This window comes from Pseudophryne corroboree, chromosome 8 (genome assembly GCF_028390025.1).
Source record: "Pseudophryne corroboree isolate aPseCor3 chromosome 8, aPseCor3.hap2, whole genome shotgun sequence".
NCBI lineage: Eukaryota > Metazoa > Chordata > Amphibia > Anura > Myobatrachidae > Pseudophryne > Pseudophryne corroboree.
The window spans coordinates 394,292,676-394,313,125 of record NC_086451.1 but is presented as its reverse complement, the minus strand read 5'-3'; the positions used below and the strand labels follow the sequence as shown (position 1 = coordinate 394,313,125).

The following is a 20,450-nucleotide window of genomic DNA, read 5'->3' as shown; positions in this document are numbered from 1 at the left end:
GACACGGACTCCTCTGTGACTCTAAATGGCTTGAATATTCTTCTCTGGACACCCAACTTGGGATAAGGTCTTTTAATCACCGGACCCCAGTCATAAATTTGAGTCTCTTTCAGAGTAGCCATCTTGATACCCCTGTCAGCAGTAGCAGGATCGGCTACTGTGGATGACTTGTAGACATGAGCACTGTGATACTGAGATTTGTCACCATTCCCTGGCTTACGAAGAATGCAGTCTTTAAAAAAATGACTGGAATTTCCACAGTAAAGACAGAGGTGTAGCTCCCTACGCCGCTGACGTTCAGCTTCAGAGAGTTTGGGCCGTGGATAGCTCTGATGAACAACTTTTCCTTGCACAGAGGAAGAGACTCTATTAACTGGATGGGACAAAACAGGATCAACAACGTTGGTAGTATTCCTGAAGAGATCAGGCATCACAGAAAGAATACTAGACAAAAGTTCTTGTAACTGTAATAACATCTGGAAGAAAATCTGCAGTTGGTCAGGAGTCTTAGTGCAGAACGTCAGAGAATCTCTGGAGAAAGAATTCCGCTGCAGACACTGTGCTAATTGATGCTGAGTCGACTCCAGACCTTCCAAGCGTCCTGCAATATTGCTTAGGAGGTCCTGCGTTAGACAAACACTTTCTGCCGGGTCCATGTGGCCAGTTCCTACTGTCATGACTGAGGTTTTGTGAACCCGGTGTTAGTGAAGACTGTGCGGGCGACTGGAGGATTATATGAATACTACCACTGACCTGGTTTGGGAGTGTTGTGGACTCGGGGTTTCTTCTGGTGACTGGGAAGAGGAACCGCAGCAGAGATGGCCGAATCTAGGTTCTCCTCATGCAGGATTAGGTCGGCAGACAGGAGGCACGCTGAAGGTCTCCTGAAAGACAGAACTGGAAAGGCGCTGATGAATCAGTGAAGATACCAGGTACAACTGCGCTAAAGTGCACTGGGTGCTTGGAGACACTGAGATGCTAGGAGGCACGGAGGCGCTTGGAGACACTGAGGTACTAGGAGGCACGGAAGTGCTTGGACGCACTGAGGTGCTTGGAGGTACTGGGGTGCGTAGAGACACTGGGGTGCGTAGAAACACTGGGGTGTTGGAGGCACTGAGGTGCTTGGAGGCACTGAGGTGCCGGAAGCACGGAGACGCTGGAGGTACGAGGTGCTGAGGCACGGGGGTGCTGAGGCACGAGGTGCTGGAAGCACGGAGGCGCTGAGGCACGGAGGTACTGGAGGCACGAGGTGCTGAGACACGGAGATGCTGGAAGCACGGAGGTGCTGAGACACGGAGATGCTGAGGCACGGAGGCACGAGGATCCGAGACACGGAGATGCTGGAAGCACGGAGATGCTGGAGGCACGAGGTGCTGAGGCACGGAGATACTGAGGCACGGAGATACTGAGGCACGGAGATACTGAAGCACGGAGATACTGAGGCACGGAGATGCTGAGGCACGGAGGTGCTGAGGCACGGAGGCGCTGAGGCACGGAGGCGCTGAGGCACGGAGATGCTGAGGCACGGAGATGCTGAGGCACGGAGATGCTGAGGCACGGAGATGCTGCAGGGATACGGGAGCTCTGGAGATCACAACTACAACAGCAGTAAAGATGAACCACGGCAGCTGTGGTTTTCAGTTGAGACTATGGAATATAATACTGTGCCTTTAAGATGAACCACTGCAGCTGTGCCTTTACTTTGAGACTCGTGGAAATAGTGGTCATCAGTGGCAACACAAAAGTAAACCAAACAGGGTAACAAGGAACAGAGTTTTCACAGGAACTAGAGTATAAAGGTTACCTTTAGGGAGCTCAGCTTGAAGACTCACACATAGCTGTGAGTATGACACAAGGAACTGGCCCAGTTTCCAACTCAGCCTCCTGACTTATACTTCCTGGTCCTTGGTGATTGGTGAGCAGGATTAGGTGATGCAGAGAGTCTCAGGCTGGCAGAGGATTGGACAACTCTGGATCAGGTGAACAGTCACTGTCATGTGACTACTCCAGACTAGGCTGTGATGTAGAATGAGGCCTAGCAGGCCGAGAGAACACTGAAGCCTGAACTTCATATTACTGAATTCAGCCTCACACAGGAGATCACCACAGGTGGAGCTAATTAACTATTACCTTTCAGGCAGAGAACTCAGGAAAACTCATAGTGCTGACAAGCTGTTTAACTCAGTGAGTAAAAGACACAGGATCCGGGACAGATGGCAGGGGTAAGTCACTAAATATGAAACCTACAGTCAGGATTGTGACAATGGCTTGACACCTGTTGTCCGGATTTGTGGAGAAATAATTCCACACCGAAGAGGTGGCTTTTTTGGTAGTTTGCCCAGGCATCACAATGGGCATCTTCATCCCATGGACAACAGGTGAATCCCCCGGTGCCTGACTTAAACAAACCACATCACCATCAGAATCCTCATCGTCAACTTTCTCCTCAGCGCCAGCAACACCCATATCCTCATCCTTGTGTACTACAACAGTGACATCTTCAATTTCAATATCAGGAGCTGGACTGTGGGTGCTCCTTCCAGCACTTACAGGGGGGCATGCAAATGGTGGAAGGAGCCACCTCTTCCTGTCCAGTGTTGGGAAGGTCAGGCATCGCAACCGCCGACACACTTGGACTCTTCTTGGGGATTTGTGATACCATCTCAGAACGCAGTTCTTTTCTGTGCTCTTTCCAGCTTACCTCTTTTAATTTTTCTAGCCTGAGGATGAGGGCTTCCATCGTCATGTGAAGCTGAACCACTAGTCATGAACATAGGCCAGGGCCTCAGCCGTTCCTTGCCACTCCGTGTCGTAAATGGCATATTGGCAAGTTTACGTTTCTCCTCAGACCATTTCAATTTCTTTTTTTGGGTCTTTTTACTGAACTTTGGCTTTTTGGATTTTACATGCCCTCTATTATCACACTGGGCATCGGCCTTGGCAGACAACGATGGCATTTCATCATCTTTGTCATGTCTAGTGGCAGCAGCTTCAGCACTAGGAGAAAGTGGTTCTTGATCTTTCCCTATTTTATCCTCCAATTTTTGTTCTCCATTATTTTTCTGGAGTTATATAACACAATATACGGCACAGGAATGACTGATGGCTGAAGCACAGGACACTACCACTGGTCTGATGCAGCACAACACAGCAACACTGTGAGGGACTTGTTGTTATTATTATTGTATGTCAGCAGTGGACATATAGCAGCAGCGTATACCACTGTGACTGCCTGTTCACTGGAATGACTGATGGCCAGGACACTACCACTGGTCTGATGCCGCACAACACAGCAACACTGTGAGGGACTTGCTGTTGTTATTATTATTGTATGTCAGCAGTGGACATATAGCAGCAGCGTATACCACTGTGACTGCCTGTTCACTGGAATGACTGATGGCCAGGACACTACCACTGGTCTGATGCCGCACAACACAGTACCACTGAAAGGGACTTATACAGCTACACTGGATATATTGCAGCAGAGAACACCACCACTGTGACTGGTCACTGGGCTGATGCTGCACAAGACACTACCCCTGGTCTGATGCAAGACAACACAGCAAAAATGCAAGGGACTTATACAGCAACCAGCAGCACTGGGGACATATAGCAGCAGAAGACACCAATACTGTGACTGGCTGGACAGATGCAGCACAATACACTGACTACACTGGACTGGACTGAGCAGCACAACACAGCACAAGACTCACCACCCCACTTTCCCTCCCCCACACAGACACTGAGGACAGAGACACGTCCTTTCACTACATTCTCCGAGACTGGAGTGAAAATGGCCGCGACGCGCGGCTCCTTATATGGAATCCAAATCCCACGAGAATCCGACAGCGGGATGATGACGTTTTGCCTCATTTGGGTTTCCGAGTCAGATGGGAAAACCCGAGCTGGGCTCGGAACCTGGTTCAGAGTGTGAAGTTCGGTACGGTTGGGTTCTCTGAGACCCGAACCCGCTCATCTCTAGTAATAATTAGAGTGTTAAATAATGTTACATTGGTAAAAAACAAATTAGGTGCTAAAAAAGTGTTAGATTAAGTCTTACAACATTCAGCATTAATCGAGGGCCTCTGTTAGCCAGATGTAGGGCCCGTGGGTAGTGACAGTTCCGCCCACAGAGCCCTGCACTTTGTGTGGTGGCACGACTTGCACACTCCCATTTATAGTTCTGCATACAGCCTATTCATGGCTTGTGCAATTCTGCCCCTAATGCTCCCTACACCTGGTGAAATAGGACAGAGGCTTTAAGGGCACTTTTACATAGACAAACATCATAAATCTGTGTTTAAGCAAATGTGTCTATAGAGATCTGCAGAAACACCATATACACTTGTTAGGATGTGTATCTTTGTACCTGCTACAGTCAGGTGCAAACATACAGATGTAGCCACGGTCATCTAGCCTGTAGCTTGCCATATTCGTGGCAAACCAGGTGCGGCAAGTGTGCCTGTGACTAGGACATGCACGTGCGTCTAAGTACGCACGCCAATAGGAATACATGGGTGATGTACTATGGCACAGCTCGGCATTCTAAGGTGCACGCGCACCTCGGTGCACGGTGTGTGCCCGTGCGCCGGTGCCATAGGATGGATGAGAGTGGCTACATCTGTATGCTGGTTAGTGATGTGCACCGGACACTTTTCGGGTTTTGTGTTTTGGTTTTGGATTCGGTTCCGCGGCTGTGTTTTGGATTCGGACGCGTTTTGGCAAAACCTCCCTGAAATTTTTTTGTCGGATTCGGGTGTGTTTTGGATTCGGGTGTTTTTTTACAAAAACTCCTCAAAAACAGCTTAAATCATAGAATTTGGCGGTCATTTTGATCCCATAGTATTATCAACCTTAATAACCATAATTTCCACTCATTTCCAGTCTATTCTGAACACCTCACACCTCACAATAATATTTTTAGTCCTAAAATTTGCACCAAGGTCGCTGGATGACTAAGCTAAGCGACTCAAGTGGCCGACACAAACACCTGGCCCATCTAGGAGTGGCACTGCAGTGTCAGACAGGATGGCACTTCAAAAAATAGTCCCCAAACAGCACATGATGCAAAGAAAAAAAGAGGTGCAATGAGGTAGCTGTGTGACTAAGCTAAGCGACCCAAGTGGCCGACACAAACACCTGGCCCATCTAGGAGTGGCAAAGAAAAAAAGAGTTGCACCAGGGTCGCTGGATGGTTAAGCTCAGCGACCCAAGTGGCCGACACAAACAACTGGCCCATCTAGGAGTGGCACTGCAGTGTCAGACAGGATGGCACTTCAAAATATAGTCCCCAAACAGCACATGATGCAAAGGTAAATTAAAGAAAAAAGAGGTGCAAGATGGAATTGTTCTTGGGCCCTCCCACCCACCCTTATGTTGTATAAACAGGACATGCACACTTTAACAAACCCATCATTTCAGCGACAGGGTCTGCCACACGACTGTGACTGAAATGACTGGTTGGTTTGGGCCCCCACCAAAAAAGAAGCAATCAATCTCTCCTTGCACAAAACTGGCTCTACAGAGGCAAGATGCCCACCTCCTCCTCATCGTCCGATTCCTCACCCCTTTCACTGTGTACATCCCCCTCCTCATAGATTATTAATTTGTCCCCACTGGAATCCACCATCTCAGGTCCCTGTGTACTTTCTGGAGGCAATTCCTGGTGAATGTCTCCACGGAGGAATTGATTATAATTCATATTGATGAACATCATCTTCTCCACATTTTCTGGAAGTAACCTCGTACACCGATTGCTGACAAGGTGAGCGGCTGCACTAAACACTCTTTCGGAGTACACATTGGAGTGGGGGCAACTTAGGTAAAATAAAGACAGTTTCTGCAAGGGCCTCCAAATTGCCTCTTTTTCCTGCCAGTATACGTACGGACTGTTTGACATGCCTACTTGGATGCAGTCACTCATATAATCCTCCTCCATTCTTTCAATGGTGACAGAATCATATGCAGTGACAGTAGACGACATGTCAGTAATCGTTGGCAGGTCCTTCAGTCCGGACCAGATGTCAGCACTCGGTCCAGACTGCCCTGCATCACCGCCAGTGGGTGGGCTCGGAATTCTTAGCCTTTTCCTCGCAGCCCCAGTTGCGGGAGAATGTGAAGGAGGAGCTGTTGACGGGTCACGTTCCGCTTGACTTGACAATTTTCTCACCAGCAGGTCTTTGAACCTCTGCAGACTTGTGTCTGCCGGAAAGAGAGATACAACGTAGGTTTTAAATCTAGGATCGAGCACGGTGGACAAAATGTAGTGCTCTGAGTCAGGTGCATTCCCCCTCCTTTGCCTATATCGTAGGTAGCTGTATAGGCTAGAATGGCCTTTTGCTGCTCCTCCATCCTTTGAAGCATATAGAGGGTTGAATTCCAACTCGTTACCACCTCTTGCTTCAGATGATGGCAGGGCAGGTTCAGGAGTGTTTGCTGGTGCTCCAGTCTTCGGCACGCGGTGGCTGAATGCCAAAAGTGGCCCGCAATTCTTCGGGCCACTGACAGCATCTCTTGCATGCACCTGTCGTTTTTTAAATAATTCTGCACCACCAAATTCAATGTATGTGCAAAACATGGGACGTGCTGGAATTTGCCCACATGTAATGCACGCACAATATTGGTGGCGTTGTCCGATGTCACAAATCCCCAGGAGAGTCCAATTGGGGTAAGCCATTCTGCAATGATGTTCCTCAGTTTCCGTAAGAGGTTGTCAGCTGTGTGCCTCTTATGGAAAGCGGTGATACAAAGCGTAGCCTGCCTAGGGACGAGTTGGCGTTTGCGAGATGCTGCTTCTGGTGCCGCCGCTGCTGTTCTTGCTGCGGGAGGCAATACATCTACCCAGTGGGCTGTCACAGTCATATAGTCCTTAGTCTGCCCTGCTCCACTTGTCCACATGTCTGTGATTAAGTGGACATTGGGTACAACTGCATTTTTTAGGACACTGGTGACTCTTTTTCTGAGGTCTGTGTACATTCTCGGTATCGCCTGCCTAGAGAAATGGAACCTAGATGGTATTTGGTACCGGTGACACAGTACCTCAAGCAATTCTCTAGTTTCCTGTGAATTAACGGTGGATACCGGAAACACATTTAACACCGCCCAGGCTGCCAAGGCCTGAGTTATCCGCTTTGCAGCAGGATGACTGCTGTGATATTTCATCTTCCTAGCAAAGGACTGTTGGACAGTCAATTGCTTACTGGAAGTAGTACAAGTGGTCTTCCGACTTCCCCTCTGGGATGACGATTGACTCCCAGCAGCAACAACAGCAGCGCCAGCAGCAGTAGGCGTTACACTCAAGGATGCATCAGAGGAATCCCAGGCAGGAGAGGACTCGTCAGACTTGACAGTGACATGGCCTGCAGGACTATTGGCGTTCCTGTCTAAGGAGGAAATTGACACTGAGGGAGTTGGTGGTGTGGTTTGCAGGAGCTTGGTTACAAGAGGAAGGGATTTAGTTGGCAGTGGACTGCTTCCGCTGTTACCCAAAGTTTTTGAACTTGTCAATGACTTCTGATGAATGCGCTCCAGGTGACGTATAAGGGAGGATGTTCCTAGGTGGTTAACGTCCTTACCCCTACTTATTACAGCTTGACAAAGGCGACACACGGCTTGACACCTGTTGTCCGCATTTCTGTTAAAATAATTCCAAACCGAAGAGGTGATTTTTTTTGTAGTTTTACCAGGCATGTTAATGGCCATATTTGTCCCACGGACAACAAGTGTCTCCCCGGGTGCCTGACTTAAACAAACCACCTCACCATCTGAATCCTCCTTGTCAATTTCTTCCTCAGCACCAGCAACACCCATATCCTCATCCTGGTGTACTTCAACAGTGACATCTTCAATTTGACTATCAGGAACTGGACTGCGGGTGCTCCTTCCAGCACTTGCAGGGGGCGTGCAAATGGTGGAAGGCGCCACCTCTTCCCGTCCAGTGTTGGGAAGGTCAGGCATCGCAACCGACACAATTGGACTCTCCTTGGGGATTTATGATTTAGAAGAACGCACAGTTCTTTGCTGTGCTTTTGCCAGCTTAAGTCTTTTCATTTTTCTAGCGAGAGGATGAGTGCTTCCATCCTCATGTGAATCTGAATCACTAGCTATGAACATAGGCCAGGGCCTCAGCCGTTCCTTGCCACTCCATGTCGTAAATGGCATATTGACAAGTTTACGCTTCTCATCAGACGCTTTTAATTTTGATTTTTGGGTCATTTTACTGAACTTTTGTTTTTTGGATTTTACATGCTCTCTACTATGACATTGGGCATCGGCCTTGGCAGACGACGTTGATGGCATTTCATTGTCTCGGCCATGACTAGTGGCAGCAGCTTCAGCACGAGGTGGAAGTGGATCTTGATCTTTCCCTATTTTACCCTCCACATTTTTGTTCTCCATTTTTTAATGTGTGGAATTATATGCCAGTAATATATCAATAGCAATGGCCTACTGTACCGTACTGCTATATATTATATACTGGCGGTCATCAAAATTATGCACTGTCCACCTACTATATATACTGCGCACAACAACTAAAATGCACCACAGGTATGGATGGATAGTATACTTGACGACACAGAGTGAGGTAGAGCAGTGGCCTACTGTACCGTACTGCTATATATTATATACTGGTGGTCAGCAAAATTATGCACTGTCCTCCTACTATATATACTGCGCACAACAACTAAAATGCACCACAGGTATGGATGGATAGAATACTTGACGACACAGAGGTAGGTAGAGCAGTGGCCTACTGTACCGTACTGCTCTATATTATATACTGGTGGTCAGCAAAATTATGCATTGTCCTCCTACTATATATACTGCACACAACAACTAAAATGCACCACAGGTATGGATGGATAGTATACTTGACGACACAGAGGTAGGTAGAGCAGTGGCCTACTGTACCGTACTGCTATATATTGTATACTGGTGGTCAGCAAAATTATGCATTGTCCTCCTACTATATATACTGCGCACAACAACTAAAATGCACCACAGGTTATGGATGTATAGTATACTTGACGACACAGAGGTAGGTATGGCAGTGGCCTACTGTACCGTACTGCTATATATTATATACTGGTGGTCAGCAAAATTATGCACTGTCCTCCTACTATATATACTGCGCACAACAACTAAAAAGCACAACAGGTATGGATGTATAGTATACTTGACGACACAGAGGTAGGTATGGGAGTGGCCTCCTGTACCGTACTGCTTTATATTATATACTGGTGGTCAGCAAAATTATGCACTGTCCTCCTACTATATATACTGCGCACAACAACTAAATGCACCACAGGTATGGATGGATAGTATACTTGACGACACAGAGGTAGGTAGAGCAGTGGACTACTGTACCGTACTGATATAATACTGGTGGTCACTGGTCAGCAAAATTCTGCACTGTCCTGCTACCATATACTACAATGCAGCACAGATATGGAGCGCAGAGAACGTATAATACTGGTGGTCACTGGTCAGCAAAACTCTGCACTGTCCTCCTACTATATAATACTGGTGGTCCCCAGTCCCCACAATAAAGCACACTGAGCACAGATATTTGCAGCACACTGAGCACAGATATGGAGCGTTTTTCAGGCAGAGAATGTAGATATTTTCAGCACACTGAGCACAGATATTTGCAAGCACACTGAGCACAGATATTTGCAGCACACTGAGCACAGATATTTGCAGCACACTGAACACAACTGAGAGAACGCTGCACACGTTCTCTCCCTATCATCTCCAATGCACGAGTGAAAATGGCGGTGACGCGAGGCTCCTTATATAGAATACGAATCTCGCGAGAATCCGACAGCGGGATGATGACGTTCGGGCACGCTCGGGTTAACCGAGCAAGGCGGGAGGATCCGAGTCTGCCTCGGACCCGTGTAAAATGGGTGAAGTTCGGGGGGGTTCGGATTCCGAGGAACCGAACCTGCTCATCACTAATGCTGGTGATGATGAATTGTTGCAAACCCGGCGCATATACCTTCAATGAGGAGTCATATGCATCTGAAGGTGTGTACAACTCTGCAAATGTGTGCAAATACCCTATTTATGTGAACATTTTTTTTATTTTATTTTTTGCTGTTTGACCCTGTTTTGCTTTCAATTTTCCAACAACACCTATATGATTACTAACACTAAACATTATTCCTCTCTCTAGGGCACACACGTCACACCACTACTGACTTCTGTCCACTATGACCCAAATTATTATGCAGAACCAAATAAGTTCAACCCAAAGAATTTCCTAGATGACAAAGGATGTTTTAAGAAGAATGATGCACATCTGCCTTTTGCTGCAGGTAACCTAGTTCTAGCTTTTAATATGTCCTATGAAAACAAAGTGCAATTATCTCCTAGTCAGTGTCCTAGTGATTGAAAGATGGCTTTTTCAGACACTCAGAGATGATCTGTCTTCTAGGTGTGTTATAATTAGTGATGTGCACCGGACATTTTTCGGGTTTTGTGTTTCGGTTTTGGATTCGGTTCCGCGGCCGTGTTTTGGATTCGGACGCGTTTTGGCAAAACCTCACCGAAAATTTTTTGTCGGATTCGGGTGTGTTTTGGATTCGGGTGTTTTTTTTCAAAAAACCCTAAAAAACAGCTTAAATCATAGAATTTGGGGGTCATTTTGATCCCATAGTATTATTAACCACAATAACCATCATTTCCACTCATTTCCAGTCTATTCTGAACACCTCACAATATTAATTTTAGTCCTAAAATTTGCACCGAGGTCGCTGGATGGCTAAGCTAAGCGACACAAGTGGCCGACACAAACACCTGGCCCATCTAGGAGTGGCACTGCAGTGTCAGACAGGATGGCACTTCAAAAAAATAGTCCCCAAACAGCACATGATGCAAAGAAAAAAAGAGGCGCACCAAGGTCGCTGTGTGACTAAGCTAAGCTACACAAGTGGCCGACACAAACACCTGGCCCATCTAGGACTGGCACTGCAGTGTCAGGCAGGATGGCACTTCAAAAAAATTGTCCCCAAACAGCACATGATGCAAAGAAAAAAAGAGACGCACCAAGGTCGCAGTGTGACTAAGCTAAGCGACACAAGTGGCCGACACAAACACCTGGCCCATCTAGGAGTGGCACTGCAGTGTCAGACAGGATGGCACTTCAAAAAAATAGTCCCCAAACAGCACATGATGCAAAGAAAAAAAGAGACGCACCAAGGTCGCTGTGTGACTAAGCTAAGCGACACAAGTGGCCGACACAAACACCTGGCCCATCTAGGAGTGGCACTGCAGTGTCCGGCAGGATGGCACTTCAAAAAATTGTCCCCAAACAACACATGATGCAAAGAAAAAAAGAGGCGCACCAAGGTCGCTGTGTGACTAAGCTAGTATACTTGACGACACAGAGGTAGGTAGAGCAGTGGCCTACTGTACCGTAATGCTATATATTATATACTGGTGGTCAGCAAACTGTGCAAAACTGAAATGCACCACAGGTATGGATGGATAGTATACTTGACGACACAGAGGTAGGTACAGCAGTGGCCTTCCGTACCGTACTGCTATATATAGTATACTGGTGGTCACTGTGTCAGCAAACTGCAAAACTAAAATGCACCACAGGTATAGAATGTAGATGGATAGTATACTTAATGATGACACAGAGGTAGGTACAGCAGTTGCCTTCCGTACCGTACTGCTATATATACTGGTGGTCACTGTGTCAGCAAACTGCAAAACTAAAATGCACCACAGGTATAGAATGTAGATGGATAGTATACTTAATGACGACACAGAGGTAGGTACAGCAGTGGCCTTCCGTACCGTACTGCTATATATAGTATACTGGTGGTCACTGTGTCAGCAAACTGCAAAACTAAAATGCACCACAGGTATAGAATGTAGATGGATAGTATACTTAATGACGACACAGAGGTAGGTACAGCAGTGGCCTTCCGTACCGTACTGCTATATATAGTATACTGGTGGTCACTGTGTCAGCAAACTGCAAAACTAAAATGCACCACAGGTATAGAATGTAGATGGATAGTATACTTAATGACGACACAGAGGTAGGTACAGCAGTGGCCTTCCGTACCATACTGCTATATATAGTATACTGGTGGTCACTGTGTCAGCAAACTGCAAAACTACAATGCACCACAGGTATAGAATGTAGATGGATAGTATACTTAATGACGACACAGAGGTAGGTACAGCAGTGGCCTTCTGTACCGTACTGCTATATATACTGGTGGTCACTGTGTCAGCAAACTGCACAACTGAAATGCACCACAGGTATAGAATCTAGATGGATAGTATACTTAATGACGACACAGAGGTAGGTACAGCAGTGGCCTACTGTACCGTTATGCTATATATTATATACTGGTGGTCACTGGTCAGCAAAACTCTGCTCTGTGCTCCTCCTATATAATATTATACTGGTGGTCCCCAGTCCCCACAATAAAGCAGCACACTGAGCACAGATATGGAGTGTTTTTCAGGCAGACAACGTATACTGGTGGTCACTGTCAGCAAAACTCTGCACTGTACTCCTGCTATATAATACAGCTGCTCCCCAGTCCCCACAATTAAGCAGTGTGAGCACAGATATATGCAGCACACTGAGCACAGATATGGAGTGTTTTTCAGGCAGACAACGTATTAATGGTGGTCACTGTCAGCAAAACTCTGCACTGTACTCCTCCTATATACAGCTGCTCACCAGTCCCCACAATTAAGTAATAAGCAAGCACAAAATATTTGCAATGCATCAACATAAACGGAGAGGACGCCAGCCACGTCCTCTCCCTAACATTTCCAATGCACGAGTGAAAATGGCGGCGACGCGCGGCTGCTTATAGAGAATCCGAATCTCGCAAGAATCCGACAGCGGGATGATGACGTTCGGGTGCGCTCGGGTTACCCGAGCCATACGGGAGAATCCGAGTATGGCTCGGACCCGTGTAAAAAGGGTGAAGTTCGGGGGGGTTCGGTTTCCGAGAAACCGAACCCGCTCATCACTAGTTATAATGGGAGCTCGGCAGACACATGGCTGAAGTGTGGCGTACACCGACTCATATTGGAGTCCATACTTAGAGGGAGAGTCTACAACTAGCATAGGGCTGTTGCAAGTTTCCATGGTGTGACAAACAGTGGTGTATAAAGATACCTCAAGGATGATGTCTCAGGGCCTGATTCATTATGTATCGCTATTAAGGCTGAGATAGCGATGTTCACAAATCTTCTATTGCTAAAATTTGCATGTGAGGAGCTGCCCAGAAAGGATAAAAGATGCCCACCATTGTATTCGCAAATCTGCGTATACATTAGCAAATTCCCAATGGATACGCAAAAAAAGAACACCATCGACATTTGCGGCTGACCCCAGCATACTCAAATCAATGGGAATGCAGCCGCACCAAATGCCATGTTTTTGAACGTAGCATTCGCAGATGACGTCAGATACACTCACCAAAAACGGCAATGACACACCTGCGTTTTCCAAACCACTCCCCATAAATGTCATGTAACCAGTAACCACCCACAAACGGTCACTTCCTGTCAATTAAAATGTGATCTCTTTACAATTAGGCTGCATACACGAGGTGATGCACATTTGCAAACGGTAGTTAATCACGGTAGTTAGCGGTAGTTCTGTACTGCATTAACGCATCCCTCTGGTTAAATCTGTTCCTCTGTATCACATCAGCCTAGTAACCTGATACAAAACATACAGTACTGTACTGTAACAGAGATGTGCGCTGGTCCATTTTTTCTGGTTTTGGTTCTAATATGTCGGGGGGGGGGGGGGGGGAGTTGGGCTTGGCTTTGCATAACCTGCCTCACTGGTTTTGGATACAGATTTTTTTTTTAATAAAAACACCTAAAATCATATTATTTCTCTAACGTCCTAAGTGGATGCTGGGGACTCCGTAAGGACCATGGGGAATAGCGGCTCCGCAGGAGACTGGGCACATCTAAAGAAAGCTTTAGGACTATCTGGTGTGCACTGGCTCCTCCCCCTATGACCCTCCTCCAAGCCTCAGTTAGATCTTTGTGCCCGAACGAGAAGGGTGCACACTAGGGGCTCTCCTGAGCTTCTTAGTGAAAGTTTTAGTTTAGGTTTTTTATTTTCAGTGAGACCTGCTGGCAACAGGCTCACTGCATCGAGGGACTAAGGGGAGAAGAAGCGAACTCACCTGCGTGCAGAGTGGATTGGGCTTCTTAGGCTACTGGACATTAGCTCCAGAGGGACGATCACAGGCCCAGCCTGGATGGGTCCCAGAGCCGCGCCGCCGGCCCCCTTACAGAGCCAGAAGGCAGAAGAGGTCCGGAAAATCGGCGGCAGAAGACGTCCTGTCTTCAACAAGGTAGCGCACAGCACTGCAGCTGTGCGCCATTGCTCTCAGCACACTTCACACTCCGGTCACTGAGGGTGCAGGGCGCTGGGGGGGGGCGCCCTGAGACGCAATAATAAACACCTTGGATGGCAAAAAATGCATCACATATAGCTCCTGGGCTATATGGATGCATTTAACCCCTGCCAAAATACATAGAAAAACGGGAGATAAGGCCGCCGATAAGGGGGCGGAGCCTATCTCCTCAGCACACTGGCGCCATTTTCCCTCACAACTCCGTTGGAGGGAAGCTCCCTGTCTCTCCCCTGCAGTCACTACACTACAGAAAGGGTTAAAAAAGAGAGGGGGGGGGGCACTAATTACGCGCAGTATTAAAGCTATAAGGGGAAAAACACTTATATAAGGTTATCCCTGTATATATATAGCGCTCTGGTGTGTGCTGGCAAACTCTCCCTCTGTCTCCCCAAAGGGCTAGTGGGGTCCTGTCCTCTATCAGAGCATTCCCTGTGTGTGTGCTGTATGTCGGTACATTTGTGTCGACATGTATGAGGAGAAAAATGATGTGGAGACGGAGCAGATTGCCTGTAATAGTGATGTCACCCCCTAGGGGGTCGACACCTGAGTGGATGAACTGTTGGAAGGAATTACGTGACAGTGTCAGCTCTGTATAAAAGACAGTGGTTGACATGAGACAGCCGGCTACTCAGCTTGTGCCTGTCCAGACGTCTCATAGGCCGTCAGGGGCTCTAAAGCGCCCGTTACCTCAGATGGCAGATATAGACGCCGACACGGATACTGACTCCAGTGTCGACGGTGAAGAGACAAATGTGACTTCCAGTAGGGCCACACGTTACATGATTGAGGCAATGAAAAATGTTTTTACACATTTCTGATAATACGAGTACCACCAAAAAGGGGTATTATGTTCGGTGAGGAAAAACTACCTGTAGTTTTCCTGAATCTGAGAAATTAAATGAGGTGTGTGATGATGCGTGGTTTTCCCCCGATAACAACTGATAATTTCTAAAATGTTATTGGCATTATATCCTTTCCCGCCAGAGGTTAGGGTGCGTTGGGAAACACCCCCTAGGGTGGATAAAGCGCTCACACGCTTGTAAGGGCTCTACCCTCTCCTGAGATGGCCGCCCTTAAGGATCCTGCTGATAGAAAGCAGGAGGGTATCCTAAAATGTATTTACACACATACTGGTGTTATACTGCGACCAGCAATCGCCTCAGCCTGGTTGTGCAGTGCTGGGTTGGCGTGGTCGGATTCCCTGACTGAAAATATTGATACCCTAGATAGGGACAGTATATTTTTGCCTATAGAGCATTTAAAAGATGCATTTCTATATATGCGTGATGCACAGCGGAATATTTGCCGACTGGCATCAAGTCAAAGTGCGTTGTCCATTTCTACCAGTAGAGGGTTATGGACACGTCAGTGGTCAGGTGATGCGTATTCCAAACGGCATTTGGAAGTATTGCCTTATTAAAGGGAGGAGTTATTTGGGGTCGGTCTTTCAGACCTGGTGGCCACGGCAACAGCTGGGAAATCCACGTTTGTACCCCAGGTCGCCTCTCAACATGAGAAGACGCCGTATTATCAGGCGCAGTCTTTTTGTGGACAAGCGGGCAAAAGATTCCTCATTTCTGCCCCGTGACAGAGGGAGAGGAAAAAGGCTGCAGAAATCAGCCAGTTCCCAGGAACAGAAACCCTCTCCAGCCTCTGCCAAGCCCTCAGTATGACGCTGGGGCTTTACAAGCAGAATCAGGCACGGTGGGGGGCCCGTCTCAATGAATTTCAGCGCGCAGTGGGCTCACTCGCAAGTAGACCCCTGGATCCTTCAGGTGATATCTCAGGGGTACAAATTAGAATTCGAGACGTCTCCCCCTCGCCGTTTCCTAAAGTCGGCTTTACCGATGTCTCCTTCTGACAGGGAGACTGTTTTGGAAGCCATTCACAAGCTGTATTCCCAGCAGGTGATAACAAGGTACCCCTCCTGCAACAGGGAACGGGGTATTATTCCACACTGTTGTGGTACCGAAGCCGGATTGCTCGGTGAGACCGATTCTAAATCTAAAATCTTTGAACACTTACATACAGAGGTTCAAATTCAAGATTGAGTCACTCAGAGCAGTGATTGCGAACCTGGAAGAAGGGGACTACATGATGTCTCGGGACATCAAGGATGCTTACCTTCATGTCAAAATTTACCCTTCTCATCAAGGGTACCTCAGGTTTATGGTACAGAACTGTCACTATCAGTTCAGATGCTGCCGTATGGATGGTCCACGGCACCCCGGGTCTTTACCAAGGTAATGGCCGAAATGAGGATATTCCTTCGAAGGAAGGGAATTTTAGTTATCCTTTACTTGGACGATTCCCTGATAAGGGTAAGATCCAGGGAACAGTTGGAGGTCGGTGTAGCACTATTTCAGGTAGTGTTGCGGCAGCACGATTGGATTCTCAATATTCCAAAATCGCAGCTGGTTCCGACGACTTGTCTTCTGTTCCTAGGGATGATCCTGGACACAGTCCAGAAAAAGGCTTTTCTCCCAGAGGAAAAAGCCAGGGAGTTATCCGAGCTAGTCAGGAACCTCCTACAACCGAGCCAAGTCTCAGTGCATCAATGCACAAGGGTTCTGGGTAAAATGGTGGCTTCCTAAGAAGCAATCCCATTCGGCAGATTCCACGCAAGAACTTTCCAGTGGGACCTGCTGGACAAATGGTCTGGGTCGCATCTTCAGATGCATCAGCGGATAACCCTGTCACCAAGGACAAGGGTGTCCCTCCTGTGGTGGTTGCAGAGTGCTCATCTTCTAGAGGGCCGCAGATTCGGCATTCAGGACTGGGTCCTGGTGACCACGGATGCCAGCCTGCGAGGCTGGGGAGCAGTCACACAGGGAAGGAATATCCAGGGCTTATGGTCAAGTCTGGAGACATCACTTCACATAAATATCCTGAAGCTAAGGGCCATTTACAATGCTCTAAGCTTAGCAAGTCCTCTGCTTCAAGGTCAGCCGGTGTTGATCCAGTCGGACAACATCACGGCAGTCACCCACGTAAACAGACAGGGTGGCACAAGAAGCAGGAGGGCAATGGCAGAAGCTGCAAGGATTCTTCGCTGGGCGGAAAATCAGGTGATAGCACTGTCAGCAGTATTCATTCCGGGAGTGGACAACTGGGAAGCAGACTTCCTCAGCACGACCTCCACCCGGGAGAGTGGGGACTTCACCCAGAAGTCTTCCACATGATTATAAACTGTTGGGAAAAACTCGACAGGTATTGCGCCAGGTCAAGGGACCCTCAGGCAATAGCTGTAGACGTTCTGGTAACACCGTGGGTGTACCAGTCAGTGTATGTGTTCCCTCCTCTGCCTCTCATACCCAAGGTACTGAGATTGATAAGATGGAGAGGAGTAAGCACTATATTCGTGGCTCCGGATTGGCCAAGAAGGACTTGGTAACCGGAACTTCAAGAGATGCTCACGGAGGATCCGTGGCCTCTACCTCTAAGAAGGGACCTGCTCCAGCAAGGACCCTGTCTGTTCCAAGACTTACCACGGCTGCGTTTGACGGCATGGCGGTTGAACGCCGGATCCTGAAAAGGCATTCCGGATGAAGTCATCCCTATCCTGATCAAAGCCAGGAAGGATGTAACCGCAAAACATTATCACCGCATTTGGCGAAAATATGTTGCGTGGTGCGAGGCCAGTAAGGCCCGACGGAGGAAATTCAACTGGGTCGTTTCCTACATTTCCTGCAAACAGGAGTGTCTATGGGCCTGAAATTGGGGTCCATTAAGGTTAAAATTTCGGCCCTGTCAATTTTCTTCCAAAAAGAACTAGCTTCAGTCCCTGAAGTTTAGACGTTTGTAAAAGGGGTACTGCATATACAGCCTCCTTTTGTGCCTTCAGTGGCACTTTGGGATCTCAATGTAGTTTTTGGGTTCCAAAAGTCACATTGGTTTGAACCACTTAAATCTGTGGAGTTAAAATATCTCACATGGAAAGTGGTCATGCTGTTGGCCCTGGCCTGGGCCAGGCGCGTGTCAGAATTGGCGGCTTTATCCTGTAAAAGCCCTTATCTGATTTTCCATTCGGTCAGGGCGGAATTGAGGACTCGTCCTCAGTTTCTCCCTAAGGTGGTTTCAGCGTTTCACCTGAACCAACCTATTGTGGTGCCTGCGGCTGCTAGGGACTTGGAGGACTCCAAGTTGCTAGACGTTGTCAGGGCCCTGAAAATATATGTTTCCAGGACGGCTGGAGTCAGGAAAACTGACTCGCTGTTTATCCTGTATGCACCCAACAAGCTGGGTGCTCCTGCTTCTAAGCAGACTATTGCTCGTTGGATTTGTAGTACAATTCAGCTTGCACATTCGGTGGCAGGCCTGCCACAGCCAAAAATCTGTAAATGCCCACTCCACAAGGAAGGTGGGCTCATCTTGGGCGGCTGCCCGAGGGGTCTCGGCTTTACAACTTTGCCGAGCAGCTACTTGGTCAGGAGCAAATACGTTTGTAAAATTCTACAAAATTGATACCCTGGCTGAGGAGGACCTGGAGTTCTCTCATTTGGTGCTGCAGAGTCATCCACACTCTCCCGCCCGTTTGGGAGCTTTGGTATAATCCCCATGGTCCTTACGGAGTCCCCAGCATCCACTTAGGACGTTAGAGAAAATAAGAATTTACTTACCGATAATTCTATTTCTCGTAGTCCGTAGTGGATGCTGGGCGCCCATCCCAAGTGCGGATTGTCTGCAATACTGGTACATAGTTATTGTTACCAAAAAATCGGGTTATTGCTGTAGTGAGCCATCTTTTCTAGAGGCTCCTCTGTTATCATGCTGTTAACTGGGTTCAGATCACAAGTTGTACGGTGTGATTGGTGTGGCTGGTATGAGTCTTACCCGGGATTCAAGATCCTTCCTTATTGTGTACGCTCGTCCGGGCACAGTATCCTAACTGAGGCTTGGAGGAGGGTCATAGGGGGAGGAGCCAGTGCACACCAGATAGTCCTAAAGCTTTCTTTAGATGTGCCCAGTCTCCTGCGGAGCCGCTATTCCTCATGGTCCTTACGGAGTCCCCAGCATCCACTACGGACTACGAGAAATAGAATTATCGGTAAGTAAATTCTTATTTTCTGCAATCCAAACCGAATCCAAAATCCAAGTTTTGTATTTAAAATCCAAATTCGGAACGGCGGGAATATTCAAACTGATCTGTTTGGATCTACAAAATTTGGGTGGGTTCAGATTTCTGGAGAACTGAAACGCACATCTCTAATACATAATGACATAAGGACAGCTCAGTTATACATACAGTGGGCGGGATATACTAAGCGGAAAATGCGGTAAACCCCCTGTTTACCGCATTTTCCTGATGTACACTAAGCCCCGTCCGGCAGGTCAGCACCGTGGCGGGGTTCGCCAGCTTTAGCTGGCGATAGTCCATAGAAGCCTATGGGCTTCTCTCTGCGGCGCTGTGTGAGGGATCCGATCGGATCCCTCCCAGCATGTCCTGCGGTTGCCCCCGTCACCCTGCGCATGCGCACACTGACTCCCGGGGCCGAATCCAGTAAGTCAGGCTGCCGCTGCGCATCGCGGAGGACAGCTCTTATCGGAAGAGCTGTCCTCCGCAATGCTGATCGCATATGTTAGTACATATGAGATCAGCATCGTGGCGCAGGGCGGCGATGGGCGGCGATGTACATTAGTACATCCCGCCCCGTATGAGATCCAAAAACCCTGTGGAGATTTCAATTTACAGTAAATAAAGTATGTGCAAATTTTTTCAGGAGCTGGTAGTTGGCACTTGTAGGTTAACACAGCACTACCCTCAGTAGGAGCTATGGACGTATAAGAAAGTGACAAAAATCTCAGGTCTCAGGACACCCATAGAGTGGGAATAGAACCTGTGGCAAGCACAGTGAGCCACTGAGCCCGCAGCGTGGCGAGAGCAGTGAGTCTGCAAAGGGACTCTTTGCACTCGCCCCGCTGCTGAGATTCCGTTGTTGGTATACTTATGGCCGGCATCCAGGCTATGGATCATACTGATCCGGCTATGGATGTGCCACTACTTAAAAAAACTAAAGCACTGCTGGA

General features: G+C 47.9%; 1 protein-coding gene across 1 annotated transcript in view; it reads left to right on the top strand.

The window, feature by feature from the left end:
* Positions 1-20,450, top strand: part of LOC134949256 (cytochrome P450 2F3-like) — a 75,052-nt gene that overhangs the window by 41,889 nt on the left and 12,713 nt on the right. Inside the window, exon 8 of the mRNA XM_063937737.1 lies at positions 10,178-10,319. Coding sequence (XP_063793807.1) covers positions 10,178-10,319 — 142 coding nt within the window. The remainder of the gene's footprint in view (positions 1-10,177; positions 10,320-20,450) is intronic.